The sequence below is a fragment of the Ylistrum balloti genome, unplaced genomic scaffold (genome assembly GCF_031769215.1).
Source record: "Ylistrum balloti isolate Yb309-2 unplaced genomic scaffold, AGI_CSIRO_Ybal_v1 Utg369724, whole genome shotgun sequence".
NCBI lineage: Eukaryota > Metazoa > Mollusca > Bivalvia > Pectinida > Pectinidae > Ylistrum > Ylistrum balloti.
The window spans coordinates 808,165-821,778 of NW_026781942.1; the positions used below are offsets into that span (position 1 = coordinate 808,165).

Consider the following 13,614-nt stretch of genomic DNA (forward strand, 5'->3'; position numbering starts at 1 on the left):
AAGTACAGTACTCAGAAAGGGTAGGTTGTGGGAGATTCTGTGGGTACAAATCACTGGGAAGCGTACAAGTACAGTACTCAGAAAGGGTAGGTTGTGGGAGATTCTGTGGGTACAAATCACTGGGAAGCGTACAAGTACAGTACTCAGAAAGGGAAGGTTGTGGAAGATTCATTGGGTACAAATCACTCGGAAGGGTACAAGTACAGTACTCAGAAAGGGTAGGTTGTGGGAGATTCATTGGGTACAAATCACTCGGAAGGGTACAAGTACAGTACTCAGAAATGGTAGGTTGTGGGAGATTCATTGGGTACAAATCACTGGGAAGGGTACAAGTACAGTACTCAGAAAGGGTAGGTTGTGGGAGATTCTGTGGGTACAAATCACAGGGAAGGGTACAAGTACAGTACTCAGAAAGGGTAGGTTGTGGGAGATTCTGTGGGTACAAATCACTCAGAAGGGTACAAGTACAGTACTCAGAAAGGGTAGATTGTGGGAGATTCATTGGGTACAAATCACTGGGAAGGGTACGAGTACAGTACTCAGAAAGTGTAGGTTATAGAGTTGTGCATATACAGATATCTGAGATGAGGGTTGTGGAGTGATGTGGGTACAGATCACTGGGAGGAGGAGTCGGTGGAGTAGTGTGGGTACAGATCACTGAGAGGGGCAATTGTGGAGAGGTACGGGTAAAGATCACTGAAAGAGCAGGTCGTAGAGAAGTGTGGGTACAGAGCACTGAGAGGGGCAATTCACAGTACTTTTATTACAGTCTTATGATATAAGGTTTTTTTAAGTTTTGTTGCCGCATGCACATGGTTACTACCTGTCTGGGGAAGTACAATTAGTAGAGCTATTTTTTCTTTTACAGTTACAGGCAGTTACTACTTGGGAATAGTTGATGGTATGTACAACTCTGGCAGACACAGACAAGGGGAGGCAACTCAAAGGAACTACACCCTCAAGATGTGGTGGGCTGAGTGTATCTATTGGAATGAGACTCAGAGCGAGTGGTCAGATGAAGGTTGCTGGAGCACGGGGGAGTCAACATTCCATGTAACACACTGCCGGTAACCATTCATCTCAAACAAGTCAAATACAAAGCTCTTACTATGTTTTAATCTTGTGCAGTTCTTTTTTCCTTCAGAAAATGCTTTTTATTTAACAGTCACACTCTATTCCTAGGATTATGAGACATAAATTTTATTTAGAATAATATTGACAAATTAAGTACAGGTTTTCAAGCCAGCATTCGCTTTTAATCTTCCTGTTCATGGACAAAAAATATTTTCTAATTATTTTTACCGATAAAAAGTGTACTTTTGCAAATTTATCTATAACATAGGTATAAACCAAGCCTATTGAAGATAATTAACCAATCATTGTTGAGATTTCACTGTAATTATTTAAGATAAGTGGATTAGGCCTACACATAGTTGGGTCTGTCACTGTATTGATTATCTGTTAGTGCAGAAGATAAAAGAGGACTCTCGTTTTCAGCTGTAATCACCTAACTGCTTTTGGTAGCCACTTCGATCTCGTTCCAAATGAATTGTCCTTCATCGCAGTAGAAGACTTTTTTTCGTGAGTAATGACAGAATTAATATGTAATATAGTACTGTTCATGTGTCATGAAGTTTTTAATGGAAGTTTTAAAGGCTATTCTAATAAAGCAACTCTCCTATATATATCATCAATAAATCAATTACATCACTTAATGAGTGCTTCCTTCTTTGATGTTGTCTCTCAGTACATAATTTATTTTCTTTCTGCAAAATCTTTATTCTTAGCTGCACTTCTACTCGATCTCTTTGAAAAAAAATTTTGAAGAAAATCTTGAGGGCCTACAATGTAATAAGTTTATAAGGAGTAGTGTGTTTGATGTACTACTGATATAATGTTATAATGCACAATAACTCTGGTTTAGATATTGATATATATATGTAGGTCTCAAATAAGATTGTTTATTCCTGTATAAAGCCTGCTAAAAAATTTTTGAATTCTAAATACATGTATGATTATTACACGTACATGTATTTTTACAGACAGATTATGCCTGATGATGTTTTGTGATTTTCAGTCACCATGAGAACCTCACCACGGTAACATTATTAGTGGTCATTTTATGTCTGTATGCCATTCTCATGGTCATCTGTCACCGTGCGGATATCCATGATGCCAAGAAAGGGGGGATAACTTATCTTCAAGACAACACAATCACTGATCAACAGAGGTTTGAGGTTACCGTGGAAACAGGCTTCAGAAAAGGGGCAGGAACTACAGCTAAGGTAGTCTAACATATCAATCAATAATCACATGTCAGTTTTCTCTATGGTAAGTGAGGATAGTAGATCTGATCGAAACTAAAAGCAAATTACTCAAAATATTGTTATGAACTAGTGAATGTTTTGAAATGATATACATGAATTTCTTTTAGTATGCTGTTTTGCAAATAACCATTTTTTTAGAAGAAAATTGGTCCTTTTGAGTTCTGGCACAAATGGCTACCAATGCAAGTTTTATCAGTCATATACTAGATACATAATATGGTATGGTGTGTTGTATCAAGATGAAAGTTTGCTTAAAAAAACTCGTCTTGGTTCTAATAAGTTGTCTATGTATAAGCTGTAGAACAGGTTAGTGATGTAGGACCATTGTATATTTCGTTTCTTGTTTGTTTACAGAAGATTTTTCATAATGTTATGAAACTTTGTATAATCTGTATTGTGTTTCAATCATTTTCCTTTGATTTATATAATAATTTGTGTTGAATGGAAAGTTTTGTGTGGATAAAGTTTGTTTACTTCATTGTGAAAGGTTTTTGTAAAATCTAAAACACATTTTTGTAAGTTTGTGTTTAGATCCATTTTTAGATCAATGATAACATGGACACTGAAGCTCTACAAACATTCTGTTATTAACTCACCTGGGCGAAAGGGCCAGTTGTAATTAAGTGAGTTTTTATAACATGACTACACAGAATAAAACTGATTTTCACTTCTTTTGCTGGTGTTTATAATTACCAGATCAGCCTCATACTTCATGGTGAAGAAGGCATGTCCGAGACAAGGGAGCTAATAACAGATGATCCTCGCCCTCTGTTCGAACGAAACTCCAGGGACAAGTTCATCCTCACGTATGTATGAATGACATAACTCATCCAGAAATGTGAAAAAGGATTTGAATCTGCATGCATAGAAAAATGTATGTGTTAAAAGGGAATCTGTATAGGAAATCTGCAAAAATTAATAAAATGTAACCCAGTGAAGATTACTACTAATATAGACATGTATGGTGAAAGAAGAGACAGTGAAGATTACTACTAATATAGACATGTATGGTGAAAGAAGAGACAGTGAAGATTACTGCTAATATAGACATGTATGGTGAAAGAAGAGACAGTGAAGATTACTGCTAATATAGACATGCATGGTGAAAGAAGAGACAGTGAAGATTACTGCTAATATAGACATGCATGGTGAAAGAAGAGACAGTGAAGATTACTGCTAATATAGACATGCATGGTGAAAGAAGAGACAGTGAAGATTACTGCTGATATAGACATGCATGGTGAAAGAAGAGACAGTGAAGATTACTGCTAATATAGACATGCATGGTGAAAGAAGAGACAGTGAAGATTACTGCTGATATAGACATGCATGGTGAAAGAAGAGACAGTGAAGATTACTGCTAATATAGACATGCATGGTGAAAGAAGAGACAGTGAAGATTACTGCTGATATAGACATGCATGGTGAAAGAAGAGACAGTGAAGATTACTGCTAATATAGACATGCATGGTGAAAGAAGAGACAGTGAAGATTACTGCTGATATAGACATGCATGGTGAAAGAAGAGACAGTGAAGATTACTGCTAATATAGACATGTATGGTGAAAGAAGAGACAGTGAAGATTACTGCTAATATAGACATGCATGGTGAAAGAAGAGACAGTGAAGATTACTGCTAATATAGACATGTATGGTGAAAGAAGAGACATGTGAATTTTTAAGGCAAAGGGAGAGAGGTAACCAATATATACGGGATGGTAAGGTAACTGATGTGTCTAAACCTTAATAGGATCTGTACTCTGATGTCTAAAAAACATGATTAACTAACCTCTACACAAAGGGGAGACAACTGATGGTAACAAAACTTGATTAACTGAGCTGCAGGGAAAAGGGAGATAACTGATCATTAGGTCATCTAAACCGAAGGGACAGGATGATCTATAGCTATCTTGTTTCATCCATCCACCGTGTGCCATCCACTGTGCATAAACTTTTCATTCAGATGACTTTTTTCAATAACCAAAAGGTCCAGGGTACTAACATTGGGTGTGTATCATAATGGGATGAAGGGCTACCACGTTTGTAAATATGAATGACCTTGATCCACTTTCAAGGTCACGCAAGCAATTTCCCAATAACCAAAAGATCAGGTAACTGCTGTATTGTGAAGGAGAAGAGAAATAATCATGATCTACTTATACTGTAAGAAGACATTTAAGATCACTTGATAATGTACATCTTTACTTTCTGATTACCTACAGGTTACCGGACAGCATTGGTAAAATATGGAAGGTACAAATCTGGCATAACAACTCTGGACAGTCCCCAAGCTGGTATCTTAGTCGAGTCATTGTCAAAGACCTCAACAATGGTAAGTATTATGATGTAATCAGATATATCATAGGTATATAGTGTTCTGTGATTTGTTCTCATCTAAATAGAAAATACATTGTCAATTTCTTGAAAATATAAGCTGTATTATGGCAAGGGTGAAGAAAGAAAAAGGTGGCTAGCCACTTCTGTCTTTCTGTCCTGAGCCAAAATGTAGCATATATTTTGGTGACACTGACCGTGTATTTATCCTGTAACACTTATTGAATATTCATACTATTGAAATTTCAACTGATTGTAAAGTCTATTCAATGTTATATTACCTAATGTTGACGTTTCATTGAACAGAGCACATCAAAATAATTACTCTGCATGAAAATATAGTTCCACACTTAAATGAATATTAAAAACAATTTTATGAATTTGTATATATAAACTTGTTTGTTATAATATTGCTTATCTAAACAGCTATTCATATTTTTAAATGAAATATCTTAGAAAATCAGTAAATAATTGTGTAGAATTAATGCACTTTCTAACATACAGCTGTTTTCCCTCGTTGCCGAATACCACAATATATACATGGAAGTTGTATTCCGACAATGGCAGCGCAGTTAGAGGATAAATTTTCCACCAATATTATATGATGAGAATTTCTTAATGTAGGTAACATATACTACTTCCTATCGGAGAAATGGCTGGCAGTTGAAGAGGAAGATGGGAAAGTGGAGCGGGAATTTATGGCACTCGAGGGCAGTCTTGGTGTCAGAAAGGTAAAAATCTTTCCTTCTGATTGTTGTTAGTAACATATCTCATCCTCTGAAAGGTCGAAAGGTCATGATAGCGGACATATTATTGTCGTTAGGAAGTCTCTTGTCTGCTGAAAGGTCAAATGGCTGTAATAGTGGATGTAAAACTATTACATAAATGAAATGTTGTTAGTCAGAAAGAAGGTGATGGTTGTACCTACCAGCCAGCTGTAGAAAAACAATCCAGGGGTCCAAGGACCCAAGATGTAGATATTAGAGTTAACATGTGTGAATGTTCTTTAATGGTAAGCTATTCAACTACCAGTGTAGCATGGTATTGTGAAGCATGGAGGGAAATGAACCAGGGTCAAAATACCATAATGGTGAAAAGAAATGTGGTTCTCTTCACCATTATAATAACAAAAAATAGGTCTGGGGTGGGGAAATTTAGGGTGGGGCAGGGGGTTGGTGGGGGGGGGCTCACTTCCCCATGGCCATGGTAAAGTGAAGCATTACACAAATTTCTTACTAATTAATTTTTTTCATAAATATTTTGGCAGTTTACCCTGATTCAATAATATAAACACATATATAACAAAAAATAGGTCTTGGGTGGGGAAATCAGAAGCTAAATCTCTCTATACATAATTGTGAAAGAACAGGGAAAATAACACATTCCTGTTGAGTGTTCCAACCAGGAATCAAACCGGGGTCACTGGCTGTACCAACTGAGCCAGAGAAGCATGACCCGTCAGCTGGGTGACAGAGGCCATATTTAACACTATGTACAAGTCCCACCAACCCGCTCCTGTTACACAATAATCTGAACTTACACATATGATTGGTGATAACAAAACATATTAAAAAGGGAATTTGTCAATAACAACAAATTAAATGATATATGGGAGGATGTGATATAAAATTTCATCCCACTGGCCTATAGCAATATCACTTGTTGCAGTAGAGGAGAGCTTGTATAGTCTGATCCTAGAAGGATTGGGAAGACCAGTTATGTCATTATATAAGATGCTGCTTGGATTATGGCTAATGATGTGATGTTAGCCAGAGATATAATATCAAGGTTAAGTAGTTATCTACAGACAATGTCATGGTCCAGTGAGGATTGACAGCCCTGAGGTACAGTATCCTGGCAACCCCAGACCAAGTGCCTTGAAGAAAGGGTCTGTTTGATCTCAATTGAAATAGAAAAAAGAGTACCTGTAAGCAATGTCACAGGGTCAAGGTCTCTAAGTGGGATCAAGGGCTGATGTGGTTATAATCGATACCCAAGTGTTTGGATACTATAGCAGTCTCTCAGACAGTCAACTCTACAGTCCATCATTATATATAGAATCAAATCCATGGAAATCAAACACTGCATGTGAAATGAATGATTATCTTATAATGATTATTAGGAACATGTAAAACAGTTGTTACGGACATGGAGTTGTTACCCGTGAGGTGAGTTAAGTTGATCCTCCATCCTTTCTAGTTTAACAAGGTTAACATAACTTATTAAGAACAATAACATGTACACATCTGGTAGAAGATTTGTGTAGGATGTTTTAGTGTAATCTTTTACTGGTGTTGTTAAAAGAACTTTTAAGTATACTGTTAAAATTACCAACCAGAAGAAAATATTCCAAAATACCTGTCAGTATAGTAAACAGTTAAAAACAAAGGAAGGATCAGACTTCCATTAATTGCAGGCTATGAATATCATAATTTGTGATACCTCTGGAAACTGTAGTACTTGTAATTACAAGGTGCTTATAGAACTAAGGAGGAAATTTCAGGACAAGTCAAGGATTCATTTTCGTTACAACACCAAATTCTTTCTCTAAACTTTTCTTGAGGAAAATATAAGCGCAGATATGATACCTTTATTAACAGGTTTTCTGGGCCAAAGGTACCCAGTACATGGCTGACTACCATCTGTGGACATCTCTGTTTACTCATCCTTCTCCGAGTCAGTTCACACGTACCCAGCGTCTCACGTGCTGTCTCACCTTGCTCATGATGTACATGTGTCTGAATGCCATGTGGTATAAGCAGGCACCTTCAGAAGTAAGTACCAACATCCATGTGTGTCAAACTAGCCTTATTTACATAAAATAATACTTTTAATTATTTATAACAGATTGTATTACTCAACTTTACTGTTGCCTTTATTATACTCTGTAAAAACTTAACACTTCTCTCTACAGAATAAGATGTTCATTATTAATTAGCCCTCTTGGGTAAATTTAGGATAAATTAAGTAGATATTATATACAAGTCTCCTTATCTCAAACTCCGTGTGACATGGGGAAAACTTTGAGATAACCGAATATTCAATTTAAGTGAGTGTGAATGTTTTGTGTGAAGTTAAGCAGGGACCATTGAAATACTTCAAATTAAACAGGGTTTCCAGTTATACAAGTTCAAGAAAACGAGGTTTGCCTGTACATGTAATAATTGTTTATATGTATTCACCCCAAGTTAATCCAAGTTAATAACTTGAATCAGAAAATATTTTGAAGTTCCTTTAATTCACAGAGATACCATAGTTGTATGTATCTTAATTAACCTTGTTATCTTGAATTTGTGTAACTCCCAGCCATACTACCATACCAAACATCTGATGTCACAGAAATCAAAGTTTTCCTATGGTTCTTGCCGACATTGATCTAAGGAGGTTCGACTGTCTTTAACAATATAATTAGTTAACAAACACATCTGTGATTATTGTAGGTGAGAGGAGAGTTTGGACTGTTGGACTTGTCACTACGAAATGTGACTGTTGGTGCCATATGTTGTGCAGTAACCATTCCTGTCAATCTGTTTGTGGCCCTTCTGTTTAGGCGGAGCAAGGTCAGTATCATACAGTGTTAATTGTCATAAAGATGATATTGATAATTAAAGTCAACTTTAAAACACAAGGAAGGATTAGCTTGAAAAGGATCGTGGAATGTCCATACACAGCTAGGGCTCCTGGCAGAGAATATTATTGCCTTAAGCTAGTTCTCAGAATGAAAATGTTTTGTCATTTTGCTAAATATAAGACATCAGAAGGTTTACCTTAGTATGGACAGTTCATGTTTGGGAAGTTACCAATATTTTAACTTGCACATTTGATAAAGTTTGAATTATTTTTTCTTTTTCTCATTTATGTCATCAATGACCATAATGTTTGTTTTGCGACCATCAGAAGCAGAAGTCGACAGGTGAGGTTGACGCAGAGTTGGAAGAGGAGAAAGATAAACACTATTCGAGTGGTAAACCTGATGGTGTTACTCCGGATGATGATGAGGATTCGGAGGCTGTCCAACCAGTAATGACATATAGTATCCTTGACCAGTCCATATTGAACTGGCCAAGCATTCAGGACTGGGCACAGAAACAGTGGATCAAACGCCAGCACTCCACCATGTCTATAGAAGAGACTACTAGCGGCAAAACTAATGACAACACAATACAACAGGGGCAGACAACTCTAACACCCACACACATACTCCATAAACGTGTGATCGGCTCTGAAACTGACCAGGCTTCAAGTGGGTTTGAGGACTCCAACAGTACTGACCCACGTCCACAAATGACTATTAGCTCTCAGGCCAGCAGCATCAAGAACAAGGCACCCTCTGTGTCTAGTTCTGTCAGCCAGAAGTCATCAGGTGAGATTTACAGTATGTTTGCTGTTGACAACTATCTCTGTGTGATTTTACTGACGATGATTTCAATTAAGATCTTATCTTGTATTTATGAATTAACCCTGATAAATACAGGCTGCAATACAGCACATGACCAGAAAGGTGTTGTCTCAGGAAATATTTAGTAAGTCCTTGATATTAGAGAGATCGAGGTAAAAAATGACATCTGTTTATCAAATATTTGAAACTCAAAATTATAGCTACATGTATTTTGAATTGGTATTCAGGTGATCAAGATTTATTTCTTACTAATCAGTGGCCAATGCAAGGATCAGTCTTATTGTTAGTTGATTATGAGGATGCAGGAATAAGGTTGGCCTATGGTTTATATTTCTAGTTAATAGATGAAAAATTGTTGAATTTATGTAAAAATATTAGTTTTGATTTTGGTTTTAGTTCTGAGTTCCAGGAAGGCCTTCCAACGCCAGTGGTTTTTACCCTACTGGTGTCAGTATGTTGCCTGGACTTTATGTGCCATCATCTGCCTAGGTTGTGCAGTTGTCACCGTTCTTTATGGATTCAGGTAAAACTTCACATTCTTTAAAGACATATTGTAATAAGCTATTCATAAAACTAAAACGTATACTTCTGGTCCAAGGTTAAAGATTTCATAAAGCTGTCAAACCACACAGTGATTTTTATAACAATGTAAGTCAGGTTAATGCAACTTTATTGTAAAAGCATTGTGAGATTTCCTTTATCAAGGTTCTGTTATTAGCCCACCTTCTGATTCAAATCGCTCTGTGTCTGTCATCTGCCTGTCGCCCATTCCTTCATCTGTCCATCTGTAAACAATTTTTGTTATCACTATTACTTGAGAAGTTCTGGATGGATCTTTCTCAAATTGCATATGTAAGTCCCCCTTGGTCCCTAGTTGTGCCCGTTTGATTTTGGGATTGATAAAAAAAAGAAAATGGGTGACCGGCAGCCATCTCGTATTTATTCAGCGAAGTTAGTTATCGCTATTTCTTGGGAAGTGCTGGATGGATTTTTCTTCCATTTCATATGCAGGTTTCCCTTAGCCCCTAGTGGTGCCCATTTGATTTTCGAAATGATCAGAAAAACAAAATGGCCGAAAGGCAGCCATCTTGGATTTTGATGTTGAAATATTGTTATTGCTTTTTCTTGAGAAGTACTGGATGGATCTTTCTTTTATTTCATATGTAGGTTTCTCTCAATCCCTTGTTGTGCCAATTCGAATTTGGGACTGTTCAGAAAAACAAAATGGCTGACAGGTAGCCATCTTGGATTTTGCCTAGTGAAGACTGAAATTTCATACATATGTTATTTTTGGTTTCCCTTTTTCTCATTTACTTTTGGGACTGATCAGAAGAAACAAAATGGCTTCCGAGTGGCAATTTTGGATTTGGCAGGAAAAGATAAAGATAAAGGAATGTTCAAATGTCTTATCATTAAGAGCAAAAACAGAGAAGAGAAAGGAATTGAAAAGATCCAACTTTCAATGAGCAAATAGAGATCAAACAATGGTGGGCGCCAAGATCCCTCTGGGATCTCTTGTTATAAAATACTATCACATGTGGATAGATGATGTCCCCTAGACTTCCATGTTTTCATATTTCTACTGTTATGCTATGTGAGGCAGTATCACAGAGCTGCCTATATGGGGCATCACTGATCTGATGGTGTGAAACAACAACGCTAATCTGCCTGTGTAAGGCAGCATCATGAATCTGCCTGTGTGAGATAACATGACTGATCTGCCTGTGTGAGACATCACTGATCTGCCAGTGTGAGGTGACATCATTGAACTGAGCATCCGACTAGAGACCGTAGGATCACTAGAGTATTTTTCATCAGTCCTTCCTGTTACAGAGGTTTAACTGTATTTGACCAGAGATTTATTTACCTTCTCTGAAATGTTTGCTTATTTACCCATAGGTTTGGTCACACCAAGGGAGTGATGTGGTTACAGTCGCTGTACTTCAGTGCCATAGTGTGTATCTTTATATCTCACCCACTAATGGTAAGTGGTCACCTTCTACATGTAGACCTAATAATCTTCTGGAAATAAACCAAGCTGTAGTATTCACCTCTAGTGTTCATGTCACAGTCTCAAAACTGATCCAAACAATTAAAACTTCAATTGTATATTGTTAAAGCAATCTAGGAATATCTCAGATCAAATTGAAAAAAATAAAGGAGAGAAATAAGGTGTAATTTTAATCATGTTTTAGAACAAAAATGATATTTATATGTGCAGATCTGTATAGCAGTAGTTTACACAGCCATCAAATACAGAAACAATCCATCAATCCTTGACCACTATGAGGACGGGGCATTTGGGGAGCAAGCCAAGCTGGAGATACTGAGGAGGAAAAAGGAGAAAGCCAAGGAAACAGTGGATGAACATAAGGAAATTGAAAGGGTTAGTGCTATCAGAAAATTGGAATACTTATGTATATAATCAAAGTGTGGACAGGTTATGTTGAGGTGATATATATAGAATTGTCGTTACTGTTCATCTGTAGATCATTTTTAGGCAGATTATTAAAATTGCCTCTGATAACTATCTACAGAAACATTATAAAAGAGACTACCACATGATATTAAGAGCAATAATGCTAAAGTGTCTTCCCCAAGAACACAACCACATCAGCACAGGCCTATTCATTAACTCAGCTTGCTGAGAAACAAAAGCCAGTCAGGGAAGGATTTTAACAACACACCTTTGAGTTTCACCTGAGTTTGAAATGTCTCATGCTCAACAGGCTGAGCTAACACAGTCCCCAAATGTATCTAGACAATATAATGTAATATACTGTGCAAGTGAAATTTTGAGTTGGCTCGTCTTCAAAGTAACTACACATTATAGAGTAGATTTAAATCTGTTGGTTACTTAGGAAACCAATAAACTGATTGTGGTGAGCAGAATAACAGATTAATTATCAATCTGGAGACAATTGTTTGAAATTTCTAAGAGATAATAAGGACAATTTGTTTGACATGAATTCTTTTTATTTTTGCTCTTTAGGGTGTAGCTGCCAGACAGAGGTCACGATACCTGAGATTTGCCCGACCCCCACAGGAAAAACAGCTGATTGAAGCCAGGAAGAAGATCCTGAAGGAGAAGAAAGCTATGTCCCTAATCAGGTATTGGTGCTTAGCTCAAAATATCATTTGAGGCAAAGCTAGAGACTGATATGAGTTGATCTGGAACATATACGGGTAATAAATAAATTTCCCAATTACAATTTTGTCAAAACTGCATGAAATTTTTTCAAATCGTCTCATTTCCACATTACTCATTTCAGTAAGATTACCTCCCTTTGTGGTTTTATTATCAGAGAGACTATTTAGTATGACATTTACTCCTTGTCAGATATTTTTTAAGGTTTCAGACAGGTCAGATATTTAGACAGAAAAAATCTAGCACCATGTAGTGGATGAGATATTCCTATGTCCTGTACACTATACATGTCTTGTACTCCACTAGGACTCTCTGTAATGTTGTCATATATAAAACTCCTGTATCCATTTGGAATTTATTGTCGGATTTATGAATACCTTGAAGATGACTTTTAAAGTCATTGGAGATCAACTTTTTAGGTCAATGAAGACAAAGTCTCATTGTGACCTATTTTGATAATATTTTGTCCATTTTCTAACATCATGGAATGTGCATCGTAAATTTTGAACATTTTTTGACCTTTGGAAACCCCTGAAATTCTGTAGTAATGTGCTGTGGCCAAAGGTGAACTCAAACTGTAATATATAGTACCCCTCCCCTAGATTCCGAAAGGGTGGGACAGATTTAAGTGGTATCTTTAACTCAGATTTGTAAAACAACTACTAGAATCAGAATCACACCTCACTGCTTTCTACATCATATCACAAGCCTATGTACGCTGACTAATATAAATCATGGAGGGATGGGTCTTAAGGTGCTTTACCAAAATTGTGAATTTCATGACCTCACAGTCATTTCCCCCTTGGTAGGGGGTAGATTTTGCATCAGAAAATAACAAGTTTTAGCTATTTCTTTTTTTATTCAAATGTGGTTAGAATCCTTAACAGCTGGAATGGCAGTTAGTGTTATGGACAATTTGCATTTGCCTTTTTTTAAAACTGAATTTCCACCTTGTATTTATACAGTAATTCTGTTGGATTCTGTGTGATGATTGTCCTGTTGTGTGTTATGGCCTACGGAAAGGATATTATCACTTCTCCATTCTACCTTAATGAAGCTATTAAAAATTCATTGGTCAGGTAAGCATTGTTGACATATAATGAGGATATATTAGATATATATTTCAATGATACAAAAGTGATTGTCATTGAGTCCATTCCATTTGTATAAATTGTCTTTAACACTCCATATATAGCTGCAAATTATCATTTAATGTGTGTGTTATGGTCGTGTGTCTGTGATAGTGAACGATAAAAGGTTTTCCACCATGACTAGATTCAATCTTTATCAAACTGTACAACTGTAATAGGAAGGAATAATGAAATGGAGCTAGAAATGTCCACCTTATTACTGTCTTTAATATATATAAACTTTAGGAGTTATGACTTACCACCAGGCAGATGGGA

The 13,614-nt window shown here is 36.6% G+C and overlaps 1 protein-coding gene across 1 annotated transcript in view; it reads left to right on the forward strand.

Moving 5' to 3' along the window:
- LOC132565490 (polycystin-1-like protein 1) overlaps positions 1 to 13,614 on the forward strand; it is a 153,002-nt gene that overhangs the window by 133,823 nt on the left and 5,565 nt on the right. Inside the window, exons 30-43 of the mRNA XM_060230141.1 lie at positions 869 to 1,067; positions 1,498 to 1,581; positions 2,078 to 2,285; positions 3,024 to 3,133; positions 4,550 to 4,659; positions 5,286 to 5,392; positions 7,262 to 7,435; positions 8,102 to 8,221; positions 8,559 to 9,024; positions 9,457 to 9,583; positions 10,960 to 11,044; positions 11,282 to 11,446; positions 12,053 to 12,171; positions 13,174 to 13,287. Coding sequence (XP_060086124.1) covers positions 869 to 1,067; positions 1,498 to 1,581; positions 2,078 to 2,285; positions 3,024 to 3,133; positions 4,550 to 4,659; positions 5,286 to 5,392; positions 7,262 to 7,435; positions 8,102 to 8,221; positions 8,559 to 9,024; positions 9,457 to 9,583; positions 10,960 to 11,044; positions 11,282 to 11,446; positions 12,053 to 12,171; positions 13,174 to 13,287 — 2,188 coding nt within the window. The remainder of the gene's footprint in view (positions 1 to 868; positions 1,068 to 1,497; positions 1,582 to 2,077; positions 2,286 to 3,023; positions 3,134 to 4,549; positions 4,660 to 5,285; positions 5,393 to 7,261; positions 7,436 to 8,101; positions 8,222 to 8,558; positions 9,025 to 9,456; positions 9,584 to 10,959; positions 11,045 to 11,281; positions 11,447 to 12,052; positions 12,172 to 13,173; positions 13,288 to 13,614) is intronic.